The sequence below is a fragment of the Lutra lutra genome, chromosome 5 (genome assembly GCF_902655055.1).
Source record: "Lutra lutra chromosome 5, mLutLut1.2, whole genome shotgun sequence".
Classification (NCBI taxonomy): Eukaryota; Metazoa; Chordata; class Mammalia; order Carnivora; family Mustelidae; genus Lutra; species Lutra lutra.
The window spans coordinates 80,536,361-80,560,221 of record NC_062282.1 but is presented as its reverse complement, the minus strand read 5'-3'; the positions used below and the strand labels follow the sequence as shown (position 1 = coordinate 80,560,221).

Below are 23,861 nucleotides of genomic sequence, written 5' to 3'. Positions count from 1 at the left end.
TCAACCCACTGAGCCACCTAGGTGCCCCCCACATGGGACTTCTTGCTCAGCGGGGAGCCTGCTTCTCCCCTCTGCCTGCTCTCCTGTTCTGCCTGCAGCTCTCTGTGCTTCTGCTCTCTGACAAATAAAATCTTTAAAAAAAAAAAAAAAAAAAAAAAAGTAGACTATCAGTTTCTTCCTTTACGGTTAGCTGTTTTATGTCCAAGGACATGAAGATGTCCACCAACACATGCTTCTCATATTAAGAACTTTGACTCCATTAAGAGAATGAACACAACTCAGAGTGGGGAGAAGATACATTTTTCAGACTAAAGACTCATCACCAGCATATATAAAGAACTTCTTTAAAAAAAACCAGTAAGGGGGACGCCTGGGTGGCTCAGTTGGTTAAGCCGCTGCCTTCGGCTCAGCGTCCTGGGACCGAGTCCCGCATCGGGCTCCTTGCTCGTCAGGGAGCCTACTTCTCCCTCTGCCTCTGCCTGCCATTCTGTCTGCCTGTGCTCGCTCTCTCTCCCTCTCTCTCTGACAAATAAATAAATAAAAAATCTTAAAAAAAAAAAAAAAAAAAACAGTAAGGAAAAAGGGGAAAAAAAGAAAAAGGAAACCACCTGACTGAAACATAGGCAGAAGACCTGAATAGACATTTCACAAAATAAGTTACCAGATGGCCAATAAAGTTATTAAAAAGGGCTCCATTTCATTAGTCAGCACAGAGATGCAAACTAAAACCACAGATGATATTTTAAAAGCAGAAAATACCGGGGCGCCTGGGTGGCTCAGTGGGTTACAGCCTCTGCCTTCGTCTCAGGTCATGATCCCAGGTCCCGGGATCGAGCCCCGCATCCAGCTCTCTGCTCAGTGGGAGGCCTGCTTCCTCCTCTCTCTCTGCCTGTCTCTCTGCCTATTTGTGATGTCTGTCTGTCAAATAAACAAAATCTTAAAAAAAAAAAAAAAGGCAGAAAATACCAAATGCTGATGAAGGTATATAATGACAAGAACTCTCAAACTGGAATTATATATTTCTGCAACCACTTTATTTTTTTAAAGATTTTATTCATTTAGTTGACAGAGGGATATAGCAAGAGAAGGAACACAAGCAGGGGGAGTGGGAGAGGAAGAAGGAAGCCTCCTGCCAAGCAGGGAGCCCAATGTGGGGCTCAACCCTAGGACCCTGAGACCATGACCCGAGCCGAAGGCAGATGCTTAACAAATGAGCCACCCAGGTGCCCCATGTACAACCACTTTAGAAAACTGCTCAGCATTTATTAAAGATGAATTTATAAATACTCTATGACCCCACAATTCCATTCTAGTTACATAGCCAACAGAAACACATATGTTCACCAAAAGACACACCAGGATGTTTAAAGCGACACTATTAATTAAAATGGAAACTACCTAAATGCCCATCAACAACAGCAGAATGAGTAACTAATTTTGTGATATCTCCATATGACAGATTACTACACAGCAATGTGAATAAATAAACTACAACAACATACAATGCATGGGTGAATCTCACCAAAAAAATGCTGAGCAGAAGAAGCCAGAAACAAGAACATTTACTGTATGATTATATTTATACAAAGATCAAAGCCAGATGAACCTCATATGCCAGTCAGTGGTTACCCTGGGGAAGGGGTAACTGGAAGGGCAGCTGAAGGGGGCTTTTCTGAGTGCTCGTCATGTTGTTTCTTGACCTGGGTACTAGTCAGAAGTGCATGTCCAACTTTTGAATATTCACTAAGCTGTGCATCTAAGATTTTTGTTGGTTCTGTACATAAATTACACTTCACTAACAATTCAGGAAGAGGAGAAAAGGAGACTGGAAGAGTATTGGTGATGCATAGGGACGTTTGCATGCTGCATCGCTGTCTTCACCTCAGCACGCAACAGTGAGTGGCCCAGCAGGTTACCTTATTAGCATGTGCTGACTCAAGCAGGCATGGAGGTGTAGCTTTAACAGAAATCTACCTGAAGAAACGGGTGGCTTATCTTAGTGCCGTCTTAACCTACCAGTTCACAATTACCTCGAGTATTCACCTAACTTTACAAATCACCAAATCCCTGTACAGCCAAGGCATGTAGCCCCATGCAGGTGAGTGCCGACTCTGTGGGATAGTGATGAGGGTCCATGAGTGAGCGTTAGCAGCAGGTGGCATCCCTAGGACTACTTAACACCAAGAATACATCAACATGAAGAAAACGGATGAGAAACTAGGCTTTACAAAGCAACAGAAACAAAGCTTACTCTTTCTTACTGACTGGTCTGAAAGCAAGGAGGGGTGAGAAAACCCGCCCCCCACCAGCAAAAAATAACAAAAAACAACTTTCAGAAGACTGCTGTGACCTGATTATAAACTCATAGTTACTTGATTTATGAGCAGGCTTTATAAACTTGTGTATTACATGTATTCCTTGTGCATATATCATGTATTTCATAACAAAAACTAAAAGAACATTATGATTCTATAATTACCAATTTTCAAATAAATGGCAACAAAAGCTTAAGAAGCACAAAGGAGAAACAGACATCTTCAACCTTTATCTCCTGAGGAACAACAAACATTTAATATTTAGTATTCAACCTGTAACACTTAGCATAGTACACTAGGTATAAATAGGTGTTCAATAAAGCTGGTACATATGAAGGAAAATTAGTGGGTTTTTTTAAGATTTTATTTATTTATTTGACAGAGATCACCAAGTAGGCAGAGAGGCAGGCAGAGAGAGGAGGAGGCAGGCTCCCTGCTGAGCAGAGAGCCCGATGTGGGGCTCCATCCCAGGTCACTGGGATCATTACCTGAGCCAAAGGCAGAGGCTTTAACCCACTGAGCCATCCAGGCGCCTCGGAAAATTAGTATTTTAATCACGCCGTAATTCCTTGAATGTTTTTTTTTCTTCTAAAAACAACCAAATGGGGGCACCTGGGTGGTTTAGTTGGTTGTGTGTCTCCCTTTGGCTTGGGTCGTGGTCCCATTGTCCTGGGGTCCTGGGATCAAGCCCTGGGTTGGACTCCCTGTTCAGTGGAGAATCTGCTTCTCCCTCTCCTTCTGTAATCCCTCCACCCTGCCATGCTCTCTTTCTCTCTCAAATGGAGAAATAAAATCTTAAAGGGAAAAAAAAGTTAAAAATAAATAAAAACAACCAAATAGTATATCCAAGAAATGGCATAGTCTACATTAAAAACCCAGTAAAGTCAATGTCCAGATACCGAAAGTGAAAGACATGCCTAGAAGCCAGGAACGAGCACAGACTACAGACTGCTTGGCTCTGCTAGCCCCATGAGCAACCACAGCTCCCTCAGGCTGAGAAGTTCCAAAAGCTATGCCTGCTTATTACTATATTATTATTAGGCCTGGAGTAGAGCAAACTACGGCAGAGATTATGGACGGGAAAAGGTATTCAAGTGAATCTGCCTTAACTTAGGTTTGATCATGAAGTCCCCTTCTCCCTCAAGAACAATGTGAGCTAAGAAAGAGAGATGCATTAAGCATCTCATATCTTTCCCTCCATCCCACCATCACAGAATGTTCCATTATACAAGTGTTTAACTGCTAGATTAATTTAACATCACTCAATGAACAAGTAAGGCCATGACTGGTATGGGATAAAGGACTCAACAGTAAAAGTGACTGGTGTTTTTAACCTAAGTCTGTAGTTTACCAAAGAAAAGACAATCAAAAGAATTAAATGCAATTTTAATTCTTCACTTAAAGATTAAACACACACAATTACTTCTTATCCCTTCCAAAGCCATCTTAAATGTAAATGTCAGTACAGGGTTTTTTGTTTTTTGTTTTTCAGATTTGATTTATTTGAGAGCAAGTGAATGAGAGAGAGACCAAGCCCCGGGGCAGGGGAGGGGATAGAGGGAGAAACAGACTCCCCAATGAGCAGAGACCCCCAACATGGGACCGGATCCGGGGACTCTGGGATCATGACCTGAGCGGAAGGTAGACGCTTAACTGACTGAGCACCCAGGTTTTTAATTTTAAGGCAAAAAAACTACAGAGCCAAGCACCAGGAGAGGAAGCAGAAGTAAAATCCTGAAAGCCAGGAGTAGGATGACAGGTGTCAACTACCACAGCTGACCCAAGAAAACTGAAGCCTGAACCAGAAAGCAGAAACGCAACCTGTTTTGCCCTATATCCTCAAAAGGCTCAAGTGGTAGCAGCAGGTACTGGTGAAGTAAAAATGACAATGAGATTTAAAAGCAGAAAGGTTGCTGATGTAGCCAGAAACACACAGCTCCTAAGATCCCCATCAGAAGACTAGAGATTTATTCTCTGGAGAGTGTAAAACAGAGTTTTGGGCTGGAGACATGGAGTTTAGGAGAAAGGGTAGCTATTCAGAAACGAGTGATTAAGAAAGAGGTTGATCGGGGCACCTGGGTGGCTCAGGTCATGATCCCAGGATCCTGGAATGAGCCCCACATCAGGCTCTCTGCTCAGCAGGCAGCCTGCTCCTAACAACCCCCTAACCCCCCTGCTGCCTGCCTCTCTGCCTACTTGTGATCTGTCTGTCAAATAAATAAAATCTTAAAAAATAAAAATAAAAAAAGACTGAAAGACTGTACATGACTGACCTGCCTGGGTGGCTCAGTTGGTTAATTGTCTGCCTTCAGCTCAGGTCATGATCCAGCCCCGCATCTAACCCACATCGGGCTCCCTCCCTCAGTGGAGGAGGGGCTGCTTCTCCCTCTGCCATTCACCCCCTGGTTTGTACTCTCTGGCTCTCTCTGTCCAATAAATAAATAAAATCTTAAAAAAAAAAAGAGAGAGAGAGGTTTATGTACTCCATTTTGAGATCTCCCAGCCTTCTTCTTCCCATTCAGCTTCCTTCTTACCAGCAGCCAGGCCTATTCTCTGGGGGAAATGGAGCAACCCAAGAGAAGAGACCTAAAGACATTGTCACTCAAAGCAACAGCCTAGTCAGGTTCAACAAGAAAAACTCCATCAAGCATACTGAGCTTCCGAACTGCTTTACTGATTATGCACTCTGAACCAAGCAGGTGAAGACCACCACACACCTAATGAAAGCTTCTAACAGTCCCAAAAGACCAAAACAAAGAGAATACATGCAATGTGGAGGAAACAAGTAGGCAGGAGGATGAAAACTTAGAAGGAAAAAGTTTTCAATAATTTCAGAGAAGAGAGAAAAACATCAGAACCATGAAACAAGGATAGTGTGCTATAAAGAAAAAAAGAGAAGGGGAGATTAGAGTTTTTGAACATTAAAACTAACAGATTAAAATTTTATCAAAGAGCTAGAATCTAATATTGAGAAATCTCAGGGTGCCTGGCTGGCTCTGTCGGAAGAGCACAGAACTCTTAATCTCAGGGTCATAAGTTTGAGCACCCGTTAGGCAGAGATTATGTAAATAAAGTTTTTTTAAAAAGATTTAAAATTGAGAAATCTCATAGAAAGTAGAAAAAAAAGATGAAAAATATGAGGCTAAAAAACATTTTAAAGAATCAGTACAAGTAGGTACAAGAGGAAAAAAAAACAAAGCAGAGAAAAATCAAACAAAAACTTTATTTTTTTCTTTTCAAATTTTTATTTAAGTTCTAGTTAGTAAATATATAGTGCATTGTTGGTTTCAGGAGTAGAAATGAGTGATTCATCACTTACATATAACAACCAGTAGTTCTCATAAGTGCCCTCCTTAATGCCCATCCCTCCCCTCACTTACCTCCCTCAATCACCCCTCAGTTTGTTCTCTTATCATTAAAAATCTCTTATCGTTTCAAAAAAAAAAAAAAAGGAATCTCTTACAATTTCTCTCTCCTCCCCACATATGTTCATCTCTTTTATTTCTTAAACTCCACATATGAATGCAATCATACAGTATCTGTCTTTCTCTGACTGACTTATTTCGCTTAGCATAATACACTCTAGTTCCATTGATGTCTTGGCAAATGGCAAGATTTCATTCTTTCTGATGTTTGAGTAATACTGCATTGTGTGTGTACACCACACCTTCTTTATCCATTCATCAGTCAATGGGACATCTGGGCTCTTTCCATAATATGGAAATAAAAACTTTTTTTTAAAGACTTTATTTATATGACAGACAGAGATCACAAGTAGGCAGAGAGGCAGGAAGGGGAAGGGGAGAGAGCAGGGAGCCTGATGCGGAGTTTGATCCCAGGACCCCGGGATCGTGACCTGAGCCGAAGGCAGAGGCTTAACCCACTGTGCCACCCAGGCACCTGGAAACAAAAACTTTTTAAAATTTACTAGAACTGATGGATATAGGCGTCCAGACCAAAAGGACTCTCTGAATGCCTGGCACAATGGATGGAAGTAATCTCAAGATACAACACAGTGAAATGTAGGAATAGTAGCAGGGACAAAAAGAAGCTCCTAAAAACTTCCAAGAGTATGAGACAGAGAGCTACAAAAAGCAGACCTCATCTGAAGAATCAGACAAAACTGGCTTCATGTTCTAAGAGCAAAACAGTGGAACTTAGAAGGCAATGGAGTAAATGCCTTCAAAATTCTAAAGGAAAATGTTTCTGGACCAAAAGTCTAAGTGAGAAGGTAACAGAGTCTTCACTATGGTGACTGCTGTGAAGTGTGTAAACCTGGTGATTCACAGACCTGAACCCCTGGGGCTAATAGTACATTATATGTTAATAAAAAAAATTAAAAACTTAAAAAAAAAAAAAGAGTCTTCAATGTAAAAAGTCTCAAAAAACAGAGGCAGGGGGTTTAACTTCCCATGCATTCTTCCTCAGAAGGATACTGAAGGCTGTGTTCTAGGAATATGAGGCAATAAACCACGAGTGAAAACTGAATCAAAGAAAGGGGCTTCAATTAAAAACCCTGGGAAAGGAAACCCCCAGGATGATAGCTGAACAGCAGACCTTGGGAGCAATCTTCTAAAATGGGTCAGGGACACCTGGGTGGCTCAGTTGGTTAAGCAGCTGCCTTCGGCTCAGGTCATGATCCCAGAGTCCTGGGATCGAGTCCCACATCGGGCTCCTTGCTTGGCGGGGAGCCTGCTTCTCCCTCTGCCTCTGCCTGCCATTCTGTCTGCCTGTGCTTGCTCTCTCTCCCTCTCTCTCTGACAAATAAATAAAATCTTTAAAAAACAACAAAAAAAACCTCTAAAAATAAAATAAAATAAAATGGGTCAAAAGGCCAGGAAAGACCCCTTCCCACCCTCGATGATATCAATAAAATACCTGATATATCTGAATATATTAAAAAAAAACTATGAGGTAGTATTAGTTTTAAGAGCCTGAGGATGAATTGGTGCTACTAGCAATATATGATATGTACACAGAAATTAAGTAAACAAAAAATAATTACTTTTTAAAATTTATATTAATTCCAGTACAGTTAACATACAGTATAATATTAGTTTCAGGTGACAATATAGTGACTCAACACTTCCATACATGACCCCGTACTTGTCACAGTGCATGCCTTAATCCCCATCACCTATTTTACCTAATTCCCTACCCTCAAAATAATTATTAACTTCAGGGAAAATAAAGTACAATTAAGGCAAGGACAAGAAACCACAGGACACCAAATATCTCAGCTGTGAACAGTATTTATTACTTTCAATTTCTATAAATCCTGAATATTGATCTAACCACATAACAGATACAATAATATGAGAAAAGTGAAGAGACAGGAAGTAGGAGTATATGCAGCTAGGGTAGGGAGGTAAAAGACAAATCCTTACACCCCATAGTGGTAAAGTCAATTTTTTTTCAACAACGAAAACTGAAAAATCAAGACGTAGCACACTATAAAATGTTCTTTTGCTACAAGGATAACAACAAAAAAGCCAAAGAAACAGCTAAAAGAGCTAAGAAGCAGGCAAGTAAACAGGAGACTACTGTTTTTAGTAATAAGCCTGTAAGATTTATTTGACTCTAACCTATATGCATGTATAATTTTGATATAAAAACTGAATTACAAATTAAAAATAATAAAACCTGATTACAAAATGTGTCATAAAAGAGGAATCTCACTGTGCTCAGGGGAAACTGACCCAATTGGAGGGGGGAGGTTACTGAAACTCCCCTTAGGACTACCTAAACTAAGAAGGGGGCTAGGAGGGAGAGAGCATTCCAGGGAGAGGACAGAGGGAGACAAGGCCTCCAGACCAGAGAGGGTGATGTGCTCTAGGCCCTGGCCCTGACACATGTTTCCCGTTGGAAACAAATCATAAGAGTTCACCCTTCCCCCAAATCCTTGTCTTCCTCACTATCTTGCTCATCCTTCAAGGCCAAGCTATTCATCTTCTCAAAAGCTTCCTCCCTGGAACCAGGTGAGCTCTTCCATCTTAAAATTATGTCTTTTCAATTACCATATGATTGGGATGCCTGGGTGGTTCGGTCGGTTAGGCAGCTGCCTTTGGCTCAGGTCATGATCCCAGGGTTCTGGGATCGAATCCCGCATCTGGCTCCTTTCTCCGCAGGGAGCCTGCTTTTCTCTCTGCCTCTGCCTGCCACTCTGCCTGTGTGCTCTCTCTCTCTGACAAATAAATAAATAAAATCTTTAAAAAAAATTATCATATGATCTCCTGATATGAGGAATTTGAGAGGCAAAGTGGGGGTTTTGGGGGGTAGGGAAGGAAAAAATAAAACAAGATGGGATCAGGAGGGAGAGAAACCACATGAGACTCTTAATCTCACAAAGAGATTAAGAGACTCTTAATCTCACAAAACAAACAGAGGGTTGGGGGTAGGGAGAGGGTGGTTGGGTTATAGACACTGGGGAGGATATGTGCTATGGTGAGTGCTATGAAGTGTGTAAGACTAACAATTCACAGACCTGTACCCCTGGGGCTAATAATACATTACATGTTAATAAAAATTTTTTTAAATGTATCTTTTATCTATGATCTCATTCTCTGAATATAATTCATATTATATCAAGACCATAAAACATTCTCTTGAATCACTCAATTGGCAAAAATATAGAGAAGAAAATAAAAACCACCAATCCAATCTTTCAGATAGCCTTCTAGACTTTTGAGTGAATACAAATAACTGAATAATGTTTTCACTAACTGCATGGTGGAATTTTCCTTCATTAAATAACCTATTATAGTAACACTGCAATATCTGAAAGTCAGTCTTAATTTTTTTTTAAAGTGAGCCTTAATTTTTTAAAGTGGAAAAAAAAGTTCCTTTCTCAGAAGTATCTACAGCATTAACCAGGGACAATTAAATAATAAAGCAATCTGCTAAGAGAAATGCAAAATCAGTGTTAGAAGGCATGCCCCAGTAATTGTTGAGACCTTTTAAACACAATCACAGATTCTTACTTTACTATTTCACTGAAATAGGAAATTAAACTTAAAATGCCATTTGGATTACATCAAACCTGATACATGAAAAGATATTTTAACCTTCCAAATAATAGCAGATGTTAATATAATAAGCCAATGATTACCTTTCATGCTCCCCATAAACCTTCTCCCTTTCTCCTCAGCTGGTCATCTGAAAGCTGCCACTGAAAGGTGGCAAGATGGCTGTGAAACTCACAAGATCGCATAACTCTGATCACCTCACTTAGCTACCTAAAATGAAACCAGGCCAACAGGTCTAAGAGAATTAATCTTGCCTACCCTCACATTTATGACTGAGTAGAACTGATTTTAAGTACAGTTTAAAATGCTACATCTGGGGCGCCTGGGTGGCTCAGTGGGTTAAAGCCTCTGCCTTCGGCTCAGGTCATGATCCCAGGGTCCTGGGATCGAGCCCCGAATCGGGCTCTCTGCTCAGCAGGGAGCGTGTTTCCCCCCTCTCTCTGCCTGCCTCTCTGCCTACTTGTGATCTCTGTCTGTCAAATAAATAAAATCTTAATATATATATATATATATATATATATATATATATATATATTAAAAAATAATAAAAAACAAAATGCTACATCTGAAAATTCAATTCAGCCACAGGAGGACAAACCATTGAAAAGAATCTAGTATCACCCATCAATCATGTATAAGACCCTCAATTGCAGATTACCCTCAAATCATACTTCTTACTCTGTTTCAAGAGTTACATGAGAATTTCAAAACTTGTGAAAATCCAACTACTAAAAAGCAGTTAATGAGAATACTAGACCTCAAAGAGCCAGCTTCTTAAAAAAAAAAAAAAAAGCTACAAAACTTTTAAAATTACTATTTTCTCACTTTTACAAGGACTTTATTACAACATCTAATCAGGGGCACCTGGCTGGTCCAGTTGGGTACAGCATTGACTCGAGATCTTGGGGTTGTGAGTTCCAGTCCCACACTGGGTACAGAGGTTACTTAAAAATAAAAATCTTTAAAAACAAACAAAAAGTCATCTAACCAGTAATAGTCCAGCTTCTGTCAGAAGTAATAAAATTATGTGACAGTGGATAATCATTTTATAGTGAACCTAAAACTGCTCTAAAAAAATAAAGTTCATTGGGGTGCCTGGGTGGCTCAGTTGGTTAAGCATCCTACTCTTGATTTCAGATCGGATCCCATGATCTGAGGGTCATGGGATTAAGCCCCATGTCAGGCTCTGTGCTTGGTGTGGAGCCTGCTTGGGATTCTCTTTCCCTCTGCCCCCACACTTACCCCCCAAAAAAGTACATTTGAAAAAGTTGTAATTATTTTTTTTAAAGATTTTATTTACTTATTTGACAGAGAGACAGCACAAGCAGGCAGAGTGAGAGAGAGAAGTAGTCTCCCTGCCGAGCAAGGAGCCTGATGTGGGACTTGATCCCAGGATCATGACCTGATCCGAAGGCAGCTGCTTAACCACCTGAGCCACCCAGGCGTCCCGAAAAGGTTGTAATTATTGATTACTTTTCCTGGTTTCTAAAAGTATTATTAGTTTTTTCCTATGATATACAATGTTTGACGCTGATGAGAAGAGAAAGACTTAAAACTAGTACTGAAAAATTACAAAATGGTATTCAGTCCTCAGTGACCCATTTTTTTAAAAATATACTATTAAAGAGACGTTTTCTATATTTTTGAACGATGCGTAATTTCTTTTATCTTTTAGCATACATTCACCATCTATATTTACTGACATCACTTTTAAAAATTACTCATCGGGACGCCTGGGTGGCTTAGTTGGTTAAGCAGCTGCCTTCGGCTCAGGTCATGATCCCAGCGCCCTGGGATTGAGTACCGCATCGGGCTCCTTGCTCGCCAGGGAGCCTGCTTCTCCCTCTGCCTCTGCCTGCCATTCTGTCTGCCTGCGCTCGCTCTCTCTCCCTCTCTCTCTGACAAATAAATAAAATCTTAAAAAATAATAATAATAATAAAAAATTATTCATCATGAAAGAAGTTTGCTAAATCATGAAGAGAATGCCATCTCTTCAGATCAAAGCCACCAGCTTCTACATACAAAAACAATTATAAAGTTGGAAGGAATCAAAGAGATATAGTCCAACTACTTCATTTTACAAAAGAAAAAATAAGGCTAGAAAGGGGTTAAAATTCTCACCCACAGTCACATAAACTCTTACTTCATGACAGAAGATGGACTATTACTGATTAGATGGTTTTCTTTTAAAATTTTTTTTAAGATTTTATTTATTTATTTGACAGACAAGAGATCACAAGTAGGCCGTGAGGCAGGCAGGGAGAGAGAGAGAGGAGGAAGCAGGCTCCCCACTGAGCAGAGCGCCCGACACGGGACTCGATCCCAGGACCCTGGAATCATGACCTGAGCCAAAGGCAGAGGCTCAACCCACTGAGCCACCCAGGTGCCCCCTGATTAGATGTTTTAATAAAGTCCTTTTACATTCTCCTGAATCAGTCTCTATGTCCAAAGTGAACCTTCCAGATAGTGAGGCCTACACTACAAGCTTCAAACTGCTTATTGGGACACCTGGCTGGCTCAGGGGGCAGAGCATGCAACTCTTGATCTCAGGGTCATGAGTTTGAGCACCATGCTGGGGACAGAGATTACTGTACAAAACAAAACAAAACGAAACAAACCCTGCTTATTAACGCAAAGTTGTATGAAAAGTTTAGATGCTATAAAATAAAACTCCTAAAACAAAAGCTTCAAAATACTAAGAACACCATATTCCTGACAGCCTAGTCCATAAAATTTCAGCTAAATTTCACAAGGACATAATAAGTTAAAAATAATTTATTAACGAGCGCCTGGGTAGCTCAGTTGCTTAAGCGACTGCCTTTTGCTCAGGTCCCGATCCTGGAGTCCTGGGACAGAGTCCCTAATCTGGTCTCTACTCAGCAGGGAGTCTGCTTCTCCCTCTGACCCTCCCTTTCTCATGCTCTCTCTCTCACTCAAATAAATAAAATCTTTTAAAAAAATAATTTATTAACAAAGTAAATTGCAAAACAAGCACATAATTCTACAGAGAAAGAACTGTGAGATTTTACAAACCATAAGAGACTCTTAATCTCAGGAAACAAACTGAGGGTTGCTGGAGGGGTGGGGGTGTGGCAGGGATGGAGTGGTTGGGTTATGGACATTGCGGAGGGTATGTGCTATGATGAGTGCTGTGAATTGTGTAAGACTGATGATTCACAGACCTGTACCCCTGGGGCAAATAATACATTACATGTTAATTTTTTTAAAAAGGGACTTGGGTTTTTACTGATAGTACTTTCAATTTTTATAGCACTGTATTTCATTGTTAATCAGACCCTCATGTTTGAGGTGAATGTGAACAATAAATATATGGGTGTTATTTTATACTATTCCAGCAACTTTTAAGTTGAAACTATTTCCAAGAAAGTTTGTTAAAGGAATTTTTTAAAAACCAAAACATGATTATTAACAGCAACTTTAGGGGGATAAAAGAGAAATCACTCCAACCATTCTTCTTAACAATCTAACTATTGTTAAGTTTCAAACAACCCCACTAAAGAAGGTGAGGGGAAAGGTGCTGACCTAAGCACCTAAGCAACTTTGGAAACCAGTACAATCTGTAAGACTAAAAGCAAAAGCAATCTGTAAGACTAAAAGCACTGTGTAAATGTCTTATCCTCTAGTTGATAAAAGTGTTTCCCACAGAGGTGTAGGTTAACAATTCTGACACCACTACACATGTGTATTAGAATTGAAGAATTAAGTAAACGGATGGTGGGTGGTGGGAGCAAGGATTCTCACTGCTGAAGTGGGAGCTTCCAGAAAGGCCAAGGAGTAGGCTAGAGTTATCCATGTAGTAATGGGTCAGAGTTGGTTAGTTTAATAGATACAGGTGATTACATATAGAAATGCTTACAGATTGGTACACCCACCTGTATTTCTTTAATCTGTTAACTTAGAAGGCCTAGAAGCAGTGTCTTCCTAGTAGCAATGTGCACAGATCTTGGTTTCTAGTATCACTGTTCAAAAAAAGGAGCAAGCCTCCTTGGAGAAATAGCTGATTCCACGATGGCGCAGGAAATATACACGATGAGCCTCGTGCCAAAAAGTAAGTGCTTCAAAAAACCCAAAACGATGGAATCCTATCAGAGGGACACAAGTGCCAACTGAAAGAGTTCCATTGGCCAAAAGTGCAAAAATCTGAGCCACAAAATAAATGAGTACTGGATTATAACCCAAAGAATAAAATAAATGAGTCCATCCTGGTATCACTGAATAAATAAATTCACAGGAAGAGACAACTATCCCATGCAGAAAAATTCTGAGTAATTTATGTTGATACCCTACCCTCCACAAGGTGGAGCATAACTCTTCAATTTTTAAATGTATATTGTACATAGATAATGACTTCCTTCCAAAGAGCTCAGTATGAAAAGGGGGGGGATAATTTTACAGTAGAAAAACATCACAAATACTACTTCAACCAGGTGATTAAGGTCAACATCAACAGTATTAAGTCACATAGGTTGTATGCTTTCCTCGTATGATGTGATGGAAATGGCATTTTACTTCTGTGGTCTTCCTCACTAAAACCCACAACCCCAGTATGATCATGAAAAAAGATTCAGACAAATCCAACTGACTGTATGAGCAGAGGAATGATGGGTAAATCTACTGCAATCAGTTCACAATATATGTAAATTAAACCACAATGCTGTAAGCCTTAAACTTATTCAGTAATGTATGTCAATTATTTCTCAATAAAACTGCACACACACACACAAAATCCCATTTGAGGGACAGTCTACTAACAACTGATCAAAACTCCTCAAAACTGTCAAGGTCATCAAAAACAAGGAAAATGTGAGAAACTATTACAGCCAAGAAGACCCTAAAGTAACATGACAACCAAATGTTATGTGGTAACCTGTATGGGATTGTGGAAAACAAAAAAGGACATTAGATTAAAAAACAAAAATCTGGGGCGCCCGGGTGGCTCAGTGGGTTAAAGCCTGTGCCTTTGGCACAGGTCATGATCCCAGGGTCCTGGGATCATGCCCCACATCGGGCTCTCTGCTCGGCGGGGAGCATGTTTTCCACCCCCCTGCCTGCCTCTCTGCCTACCTGTGATCTCTGTCTGTCAAATAAATAAATAAAATCTTAGAAAAAAAAGTTGTATTAAAAAAACAAAAATGTGAATAAAGTATGGAGTTTAGTTAATAATAAATATCAGTATTGGTTCATTAGTGTCATAAATGTATCATGCTAATGTAAGATGTTAACAGAGAAAACTGGATCTGGGAAACACAGAAACTACTATCTTCTCAATGCTTCTGAAAGTTTAAAAATGTTACAAATATTAAAGGTTATTTTTAAATATTTTTTTTAAAACTTGTTTTAAAAAGGAAAGGGAAAAAATTATTAAGGCCTGAAGAATGCACACTAACTTGAGCACTTACACCTGAGAAGAGACTGGAAAGGAAGGGAAATCAAGCTTTCCTTTACAAGTATACTGTTTTGACTTGAGTATATTAAAAGAGTATCTGTATACTAAAGCCTAACAAGAAATGTTTAATTTTAAATGTCACATTTAAGCACTAAATAATAAATAAAATCAAACTGTTATTAAACAGAAATTATTCCCTAAACCTGTGTATTTCTTTTCATAAACTATCCAACTTCCAGAAAAACCTCCAAATCACATTCAAGCATCTCATTAACTAGTAACTGATATTAGTATAATATGTGAATTAAAAGAAAAAAAGGCAATATTCAATTGCTAAGGGAGATAAGAAACATACATGTGAAAGGAACTGTTTTAATCAGTAAGAAAATATTTGACCACAAACATTCTTAAATTTGAACAGTATTTACACCCAGTATGTATAACTTTTAATAAACTGTGTTATTCAAGAAGACAAATGAGTCATCCTAATTTCAACAGCAGGAAGAGCTAAATGATGTCTAATAACACTCACTTTATTACTATACTTGGTGAAGGTGAAACAACACATCCTGCACTTCTATCTAGACAGCCACTAGAATCGACTACAACTGGATTATTTAAAGCTCAAAATTCAATGTATGGTATTTACCAACAGCCTATATTGGCAAAAATAATTTGAGAACAAAGATAAGACATCAATCTTATTATCGGCATCAATCTCTAATTAAACTGTTAGAAGCTGCTTTATCTAAATGGGCACCATCCACTACTACGAGAATATGTTCTACTAAACATATGTACTTTTTTTTTTAAGAATTTATTTATTTGAAATAGACAGTGAGCGATGGAGGGAGAGGGGGGAGGGAGAGGGGGGAGAGAGACGGAGAGAGAGAGTGTGCGCACACAGGAAGTGGGTAGGGGTAGCGGGAGAGGAAGAAGCAGGCTCTCCACTGATCAGGGAGCCCAACAGGGCGCTGGGTCCCAGGATCCTTAACCCACTGAGCCATCCAGGTGCCCCATAAATAGCTGTACTTGTTCAAAGACAACACAAAAGTAAATTCTTAAGAAACCAAAGTAATTATTTTAAAGCCCTAAGGACAGATAAATCAGAAGATGGCACTTGGGGCACCTGGGTGGCTCAGTGGGTTAAACCTTTGCCTTCAGCACAGGTCTTGATCTCAGGGTCCTGGGATCGAGCCCCACAGAGGCAGGGAGAGAGCCTGCCTCTCCCTCTCTCTTTCTGCCTGCCTCTCTGTCTGCTTGTGATCTCTCTGTCAAATAAACAAATAAAATCTTAAAAAATAAATAAATAAATAAAAGATGGCACTTGAACCTCTTCAAGCCTTTTTTTTTTATTCGTAAGAATACAAAGTCACTTTCACAGAAGGATTTATTTTATAATGTAATTTTATGTAAAGTAATGTGATATAATCAGTATCTAGCAGAAAGTAATTTGAAGTTATGAGCAGACAAACCAGTGGGTGGCATCAGCTGAGATGATGCCAAGATTTCCTCAACTGGGCCTTAGTCCCTACCCAAACTAAGGAGTTCTGCCCTGTTTTCAGTGCAAAGAGAGAATGATAAAACCAACTAAATCTCCCCTAACAAGTGGTCACCAGTAGGAACAGGCAAGAAAATTAATGGATCAGCAAGAATCCAATCACTGCTACAAAAAAACAGTCACTGCTTACCAAGAGGGAGTCAAAAAAGAAACACAGTTGTAGATCTACAGCTCCTGACACAAATTCTGTTTCCATATTCATAACAGATTATAAAAGGGGGGTCTCATGATTTATTTCTCATGTAATACTAAGTGCTTATAACATCTTTTAGAGTTACACACAAAAATATTTATGGATGTAGTAACATGATTATTTTTTTTTAAGATTTTTTATTTTTTATTTGCCGAGATCACAAGTAGGCAGAGAGACAGGCAGAAAGAGAGGGGGAAGCAGGCTCCTCGCTGAACACAGAGCCCCATGCGGGGCTCAATCCCAGGACCCTAGGATCATGACCTGAGCCGAAGGCAGAGGCTTTAACCCACTGAGCCACCAAGGTGCCCCAGGATGTAATAACATGATTTCTAAGACTTGCTTCAAAATAATGGTGGGTTGGGCGCCTGGGTGGCTCAGTTGGTTAAGCGACTGCCTTCAGCTCAGGTCATGATCCTGGAGTCCCGGGATCGAGTCCCGCATCAGGCTCCCAGCTCCACGGGGAGTCTGCTTCTCCCTCTGACCTTCTCCTCGCTCATGCTCTCTCTCACTGTCTCTCTCTTCTCTCAAATAAATAAATAAAATGTTTAAAAAAAAATAATAATGGTGGGGAGTATAAATGAAACATTACCCATTTGTTGATCACTGTTGAAGCTGAGTGATGAGTATATTCGATGAATTATACCATATTTTAGTATACATTTGGAATTTTCATAGTAAAAAGTTGAAAATGTAAATATTAAGAAATTACTCTACTCCTACAACTCAACAAAGAGCAAAGAACCCAATTCAAAAATGGGTAAAGGACTTGAACATTCATTTCTCCAAAGAAGATTTACAGATGACCAATAAGCACATGAACAAATTCACAATATCACTAATCATTAGGGAAATGTAAATCAAAACCACAATGAGCTACAACTTCATGCCCATTAGGATGGCTTTACCAAAAAATAACAAGTGTTGATGAGGATGTTAAAAACTGGAACTCTTACCCACCCACCCCCTGCGAAACTGGAACTCTTACACACTGCTGGCAGGAATGTAAAGTAGTATAGGTACTATGGAAAAGTATTTTTTTAATCAAAAAATTTTAAGGGCACCTGGGTGGCTCAGTCATTAAGTCTGCCTTCGGCTCAGGTCGTGATCCCAGGGTACTGGGATTGAGCCCCATATCAGGCTCCCTGCTCAGTGGAGAGCTTGCTTCGCCCTCTCCCACTCTCCGTGCTTGTATTCCCTCTCTCACTGTCTCTGTCAAATAACTAATAAATTTTTTTTTAATTTTTAAAAAATTTTAAAAAGCAGTACCATATGAAGCAGCAATTTTACTTCTGAGTAAAAAGAACTGAAAGCTGGGACTCAAAAGATACTTGTACACCCATATTCACAGCAACATTATTCACACTGGTCAAGAGGCAGAAGCACCCCAACTGTGCACCAATGTATGAATGGATAAACAAACTTAGAATTCTGACACAGGATACAACATGGATAAAGCCGGAGGATATGAAGCTAAATGAAATAAGCCAGCCACAAAAGGACAAATACTACATAATTCCACTTACATGAAGTATTAGAGTAATCAAATTCATAGAAAATAGAACAATGGTTGTAGGGCTGGGAAAGGGGATAGATTGTTCAATGGGTATGGAGTTTCAGCTGGAGAAGATAAAAAAGCTCTGTACATTGATGGCAGTGTTTGCCCAACAATGTGAACGTATTTAATGCCATTGAACTGTACGCTTAAAAATGGTCCAAATGGTAAATTATATATATATTCTTTTACTACAATTTTTTTAAAAGTTTTTAAAAAAATACAATTCTACCCATCTCAGTATTTTTGGAAAAACTTTCTTTGATCATTGGACATACACGCCACAAATACAGCAAAATAACCTTAAAATCTTGATGTAACATTCTAAGGGATACTCTAAGATATAATTACTTTTCAAACTAAAAAAAAAATAAAACCACATGGGCACTTTTCGCCCCTTCCTCCAGGATCGTGACTTCATTTAACACTTTAGCATGAACATGGTTTGGCCTGGCAGAGATGAAATTCTTTCCCTGATCTATCAAAACCTTCCTCCACAATCCTGAGAGAATTTATCCAAAAAGGTATCATTCCCAAAGCAGCTCTACAATGTCATCAGACCGCATTACAAACTTATTAGTGATGCTTACAAGTGGGCAACTTCCTCAGCAGCCAGTAAGCCTAGAACTAAACATTCTGCGGTCTATTTGTAAGCCTACATGGCAGTGTCATTGTTGCCTCCTTAGATTAGATTCCAAATCGAAAGATCTGAAAACATTTCAGGAAGTATTTGGCAAAATTCATAAAACAGGCAAAGATATATTCCACTGAGGCAAAGAGGGCTTAGAAAGGATGAACAGGAATGAATGTCTTCAGAGAGAGCTACGTATTACAAATTTCATGACACTGGGCCTCTCTACACCTTTCTGAAGCTTCTGAAGGCTTGGATATACAATCTCACCTTCAAAATGCAAAAAGGGCAAAAAAAAAAAAAATACAACCACAGGGAACCTATGAGACCAGGCTTTCTGTGTGGTCTGTCATAATGCTAAATTCAAGTAGTGCACACACTGAGCTACCAATAAAAAAACCATAAAGGCAGACTTGTGTTTGTATTTAGTAATGAATCATCAGTCTTTCATTGCATTTATTTTACTACAGAACCAGCTCTATGTGATTAACCAGATCAAATAGAAGTCAGAACTACCTTTTGTCACAACCAGAGTATCATCCTCCTATCAAGTTGCCTGGACAATTCGCTGATATTCTATAATGCAAAAGCCTTTTAAATATGTATACTCTCTGACCAAGCGTTTCCACATCTGAAAATGTATACTAAGGAAAAGAACTGAAGATGTATGTAAATGATGTATGTAAGATGTATGTAAACTTCAGTGAAGAAAAAAAATTATGAACATACTTAGTGACCAAGAGGCAATTGACTTGAACTATAGTACAACCACAGTTACATGCTATGCAGACATGAAAATAGTAACCTACCTTATATAGCTATATTGTTTGCCTCTGTACATACATGTGAACAAATACACATACACAAATGCACGTATGTGAGAACAAGATACACATGGGCACAGTGGGTGTGTAAACATACATATGTACACATATGCACCAAATGTGTACAAGTATAATCAGAGGCCCATGGAATGGTACATGTGTACAAAGATGTGCCTGTATATGTATGTATGGGAACATGAAAAAATACATAGGCACATATATCTCTGTTCATGCATATGCCTATATTTGGAACGTGAGCCTGTGTTTTAAGTAGGTGAGTGTGTATTTATCCTTGTAATCACTACTTAAGAGGCTGTGACCTTGAGTAAGTTAATGAGCCTCTTGGAGTCTTGACTTTGTCATCTATACAGTAATACCAAACCCTGCCTCATGGGGGTTTTATGAAGATTAGTGAAATAATGGATATAAAGCACTTAGTACCGTGATTGGCACATAGTAAATGCTCAGTCAATATTAGCTCTACTTATCTGTACCCATGTATACTAATTTATACTTACGTATATTTACATACCTATAAGTCCACAAAGATACACATCAAAATATTAACTTTGGTTACCTATGAGTGATAGATTTTTACTGTCAGGCTTTTTAGGGGGAGAGCTGGCTTACATATTTTGCAATTTTTCTAGGAAGAATCTTTTTTTTTTCCATGTTTTTTGGAGGTTATTTCTAAAACACAATGATTTTTAAAAAATAAAAATGACCTGTCCCTGATATACCTCAATTCTGCTTTTTTAAAAACTATTAACTACTTCACGAAGGAAGACATAGTTTCAATACTCCACCAAATTTTTTGTATTCCAGCAATATGTCAGCATTACCTGATAGCTCAAGAAGATGGCAGTACAAAGAAAAGCCACAGCTTTTTGCTTGTTTGCCTTATCTGAAGCAGGATGAAAAGAATGAATCAGATCACAGTGTGGGATATGTGTGGTCTCTGAACACTGCAAAGACAGTTAAGTGACTTAAGTGACACCTGCCATTTGTGTTTTATTAAAGCAGAGAGGAACCCAGAGTCTGGCCCAAGGTCATACAAAAAAGCATGTGCCAGACCCCAGGCTGAGAGATCTGAGGACTAGACTGCATTGCCACAGTTTGGGTATGTTTATGAAACCAAGAAGCTAAATTCTTAACCAGTCATTTCAGAAGTCCACTGGAGGAGAGAGGAAATTACAACACAGGCCTGATGACAGCAAAACAAACTGGTAACTGGCTGTACTGGGTTAATCTAGATGTTTTAATCATACTGCTTTTCTTATTTCTAAAATAAAAACTTTAGCTCATCAATGATAGGACACTTAAATTTCATAAAAGCACCCCTGACATATGTATACAAATTCTATCAAAAACATCTGAAACGACAAAAAGCTAGCAGTTATCTGCGGTTCCAATCAACACCAGTTCCTACCTGGCTTAAATCCCACAATTATGATGTATTAGGTTAAATACCACTAAAAACCCTGCAGATTGTCTCTGAATTTCCGAGGGGAACCCAGCTACAGAGAGAGGCAAGTAAAACAAGCAGCTCTTTTCCCCAGGGCCTCAAATTATAAATTATAACCGGGATAATACTCCTATACATTTCCTCCCCAGCCGTGCTATTAAATCTCCTTAAACGTCATTTCCAAGCTTTTAAAACACACACCGAGGCACACGCCCTGGAGCCTTCCACCAAGCTCGACATTTTGGGGCATCGCCCCAATTAAACATCGCCTTTCCCAAACCTACTGCAAACTGCGGACTTGCCTCTCGTCTCATTTTTTTGACTTCTGTCTTAAAACGGAGGCAAGGTGGATGGGTTTCGACAGACTAGGCTCTGAAACCCTGAGCAATCCTCTTGTCGCGGGGAGCTGTCGGCCGCAGTAGCAGCGATTTTAATCTTTTCTCTCCACCTCGTTTCCTTTCCCACCTCCTGCTTGCCTTTTTTTTTTTTTTTTTCCCCTTTCCAATGACATCAAACCAAAAGCCGAGCAAGAAAAACTGAATGCCCCCGGGTCGCTGCCTCCCGAGGGTGGCGCCTTCTGCCTCGGGGACCCGCCCGCCGCGGGAACTGCGGGAAACGCTGCGGGGTAAAGGTTTTCCACCGCCCCAGTGCAGCCCCAGGTCGCGGAGGGATGGGCCGGGCCGGCGGCGGCCTCGAATCTGAGCGCAGGGCTCGCCCGGCCCGCCCGGCCCGGCCCGCCCAGGCCCCGCGCGGCCTGTGCAGCCGCGGCGTCGCGTCCGCCACAGGCTGGGCCAGAGGTGCGCGCGAAGCGGCCGGCAGGGCAGGGTCGGGGGCCCGGGGCCGGAGGCTGGGGGGCGGGACTCGGCGCTGCTCACCTGCTGGTACCGACTGCCGCAAGCCGGCTCCACCGCCGCCAGCGCCGCCAACGCCAACGCCATGGCGCAGCGGGCCGCAGGGAAGGAAGGCGAGCGAGCGAGCTAAAGGGGCGCGGGCGCTGCGGCCGGGGAGCCCGGGAAGGCCGAGGGGGACGCGCCTCGGGTGGGTCTCGATGGCCGCCGCCGCTTCCAGGCAAGCAGCTCTCCTCGGGCCGTGCGCGCCGCCGCCGTCGCCGCCGCCGCCGCCGCCAAGGCTCCGACGCGGCCCCTGGGGAGGAGGCGGAGACGCTGATGACGACGCTGCGCCGCCGCCCCGCCCTCGACTCGCGCCGAGCCGCCCTGCCAGGCCTCGCCCCGCGCCGCGCCTCGAGTCCCGCGGATCCGCCGCCTGGGGTGGGGTTGGCCGCTCGTCCGTCCTGTGGACCCGGGGCTGAAGCCTTTCGCGGAGAGGCCGCTGAAAAAGAATTACCCACTGAGGAGCACCTCATGAAAGAAAGCTTTGAGCTTTCTACGTGTGTTCTCTTCTTAACCCTCGTCTCACACCCCGACCTAGGGGCCACGGCCCCATCTAAGAGGTCGTTGGCGCGCAGGGAGGGTGACAGCCTGGCACGGCAGCGATCTGATCCCCTGGTACCTGCTGCCCAGTCTCGGTTCTTTTCCAAGTCCCTTCTTGTCTGCCGTCTTCGTGGATCAGGGGTCTGTCGACCGCAGGGCAGAGGCCAAATACCGTCCAGTGGCGGTGGAAAGTGTAAGAAATTCACGTTTTGTTGTCCATGCCTTTCCCATTTGTTGAGCACGGCTCATAAATCCTCTTACCTGCTATTTGGCCATTACAGAAAAGTTTCCTAACCTACATCCTCCAGAACTCCTTAGATCTCAAACAAACCCTAGGATGGATGATAACAATAGCATCTTCCTTTTTATACAGCCTTCAGTATTTTAACACCCTCATCTGTAAAGACATGCTATTGTTCTGTCTTATACATATATATGTATATATATTCTGATATATATAAAATATATAATTATAAAATAATATTTTAATTTGTAATTATAATTACTATTCATTTATTTAAAGAAGGCTCCACCCAGCGTGGAGCCCAACCTCGGGCTTGAACTCAGGACCCTGAGATCAACACCCAAGCTGAAAACAAGAGTTGGGCTGTTAACCCACTGAGCCACCCAGGAGCCTGCACATGATATTTTTCTTTTTTGGTGGGCAGCAAAGCAAAGTTTATTAAGTGATAGCAAAGTGATAATACAAAGCTCTGGAAGAGGGAGGAGACCCAGAGGGTTACCCCACTCCATGATATTTTTCTGAACCAAAGCTCTCTGAAGAGGGGACATGAAGGGCCAAAATCCAAAGATTCAGCCATGCTGAGAGCTTTCCTGATAGCAGGAACATTTATTTGCAAAGTCTGTGACAGGAGTGAGAGCTTGCCTTGCGGAAAAACTGAAAGGAGGCAGCCAGAATTGCCATATAGGCGGTACAATTACCAATGTTTCCCACATGAGGACATTAAGCTTGAAGAGATTAAATATCTCACTCAAGGCTAGTGAGGGGGAAAGCTGGAATGTAAACCCATTAAACCAGAATTGTTAACCATTACTGTGCAACTAAATTACAAACTCTGTGAAGATGAAAGTATGTATCGCTTAAATATTTTTATATCTCCTATAGCATCTAGCACAGCACACATATGAGGTCTGCTGTTTCCTTCTGTCATACCCAGCCACCTGGAATTGCTTCTATCCACAAGTCCAACACCGGGGTGGGGGAGGGGTGCGGGGTAGGGGGTGGGAAGGATATTTGAAGCTTTTTGCAATTCCTATTTCTTCTTGATTGCCTTTCGAACTTAGTCATCTAGAGTTGGCGTTAATACAATTATTGTTTTAGCCTCTGATTTTCAAGTTTAGTTAACTACATATTTTTTCACCGTAGCTGTGTTTTGAACCTGCTCTGAATTTTCTGCATACATGAGCTAATTGTAATCAATAAAAAATCTAGATAT

The 23,861-nt window shown here is 40.9% G+C and overlaps 1 protein-coding gene across 1 annotated transcript in view; it reads right to left on the bottom strand.

The window, feature by feature from the left end:
- NDFIP1 (Nedd4 family interacting protein 1) overlaps positions 1–22,050 on the bottom strand; it is a 56,776-nt gene extending 34,726 nt beyond the window's left edge. Inside the window, exon 1 of the mRNA XM_047730219.1 lies at positions 21,850–22,050. Within this exon, the coding sequence (XP_047586175.1) occupies positions 21,850–21,912 (63 nt within the window). The 5' untranslated portion in view covers positions 21,913–22,050. The remainder of the gene's footprint in view (positions 1–21,849) is intronic.
- Positions 22,051–23,861: the final 1,811 nt, after the last annotated feature.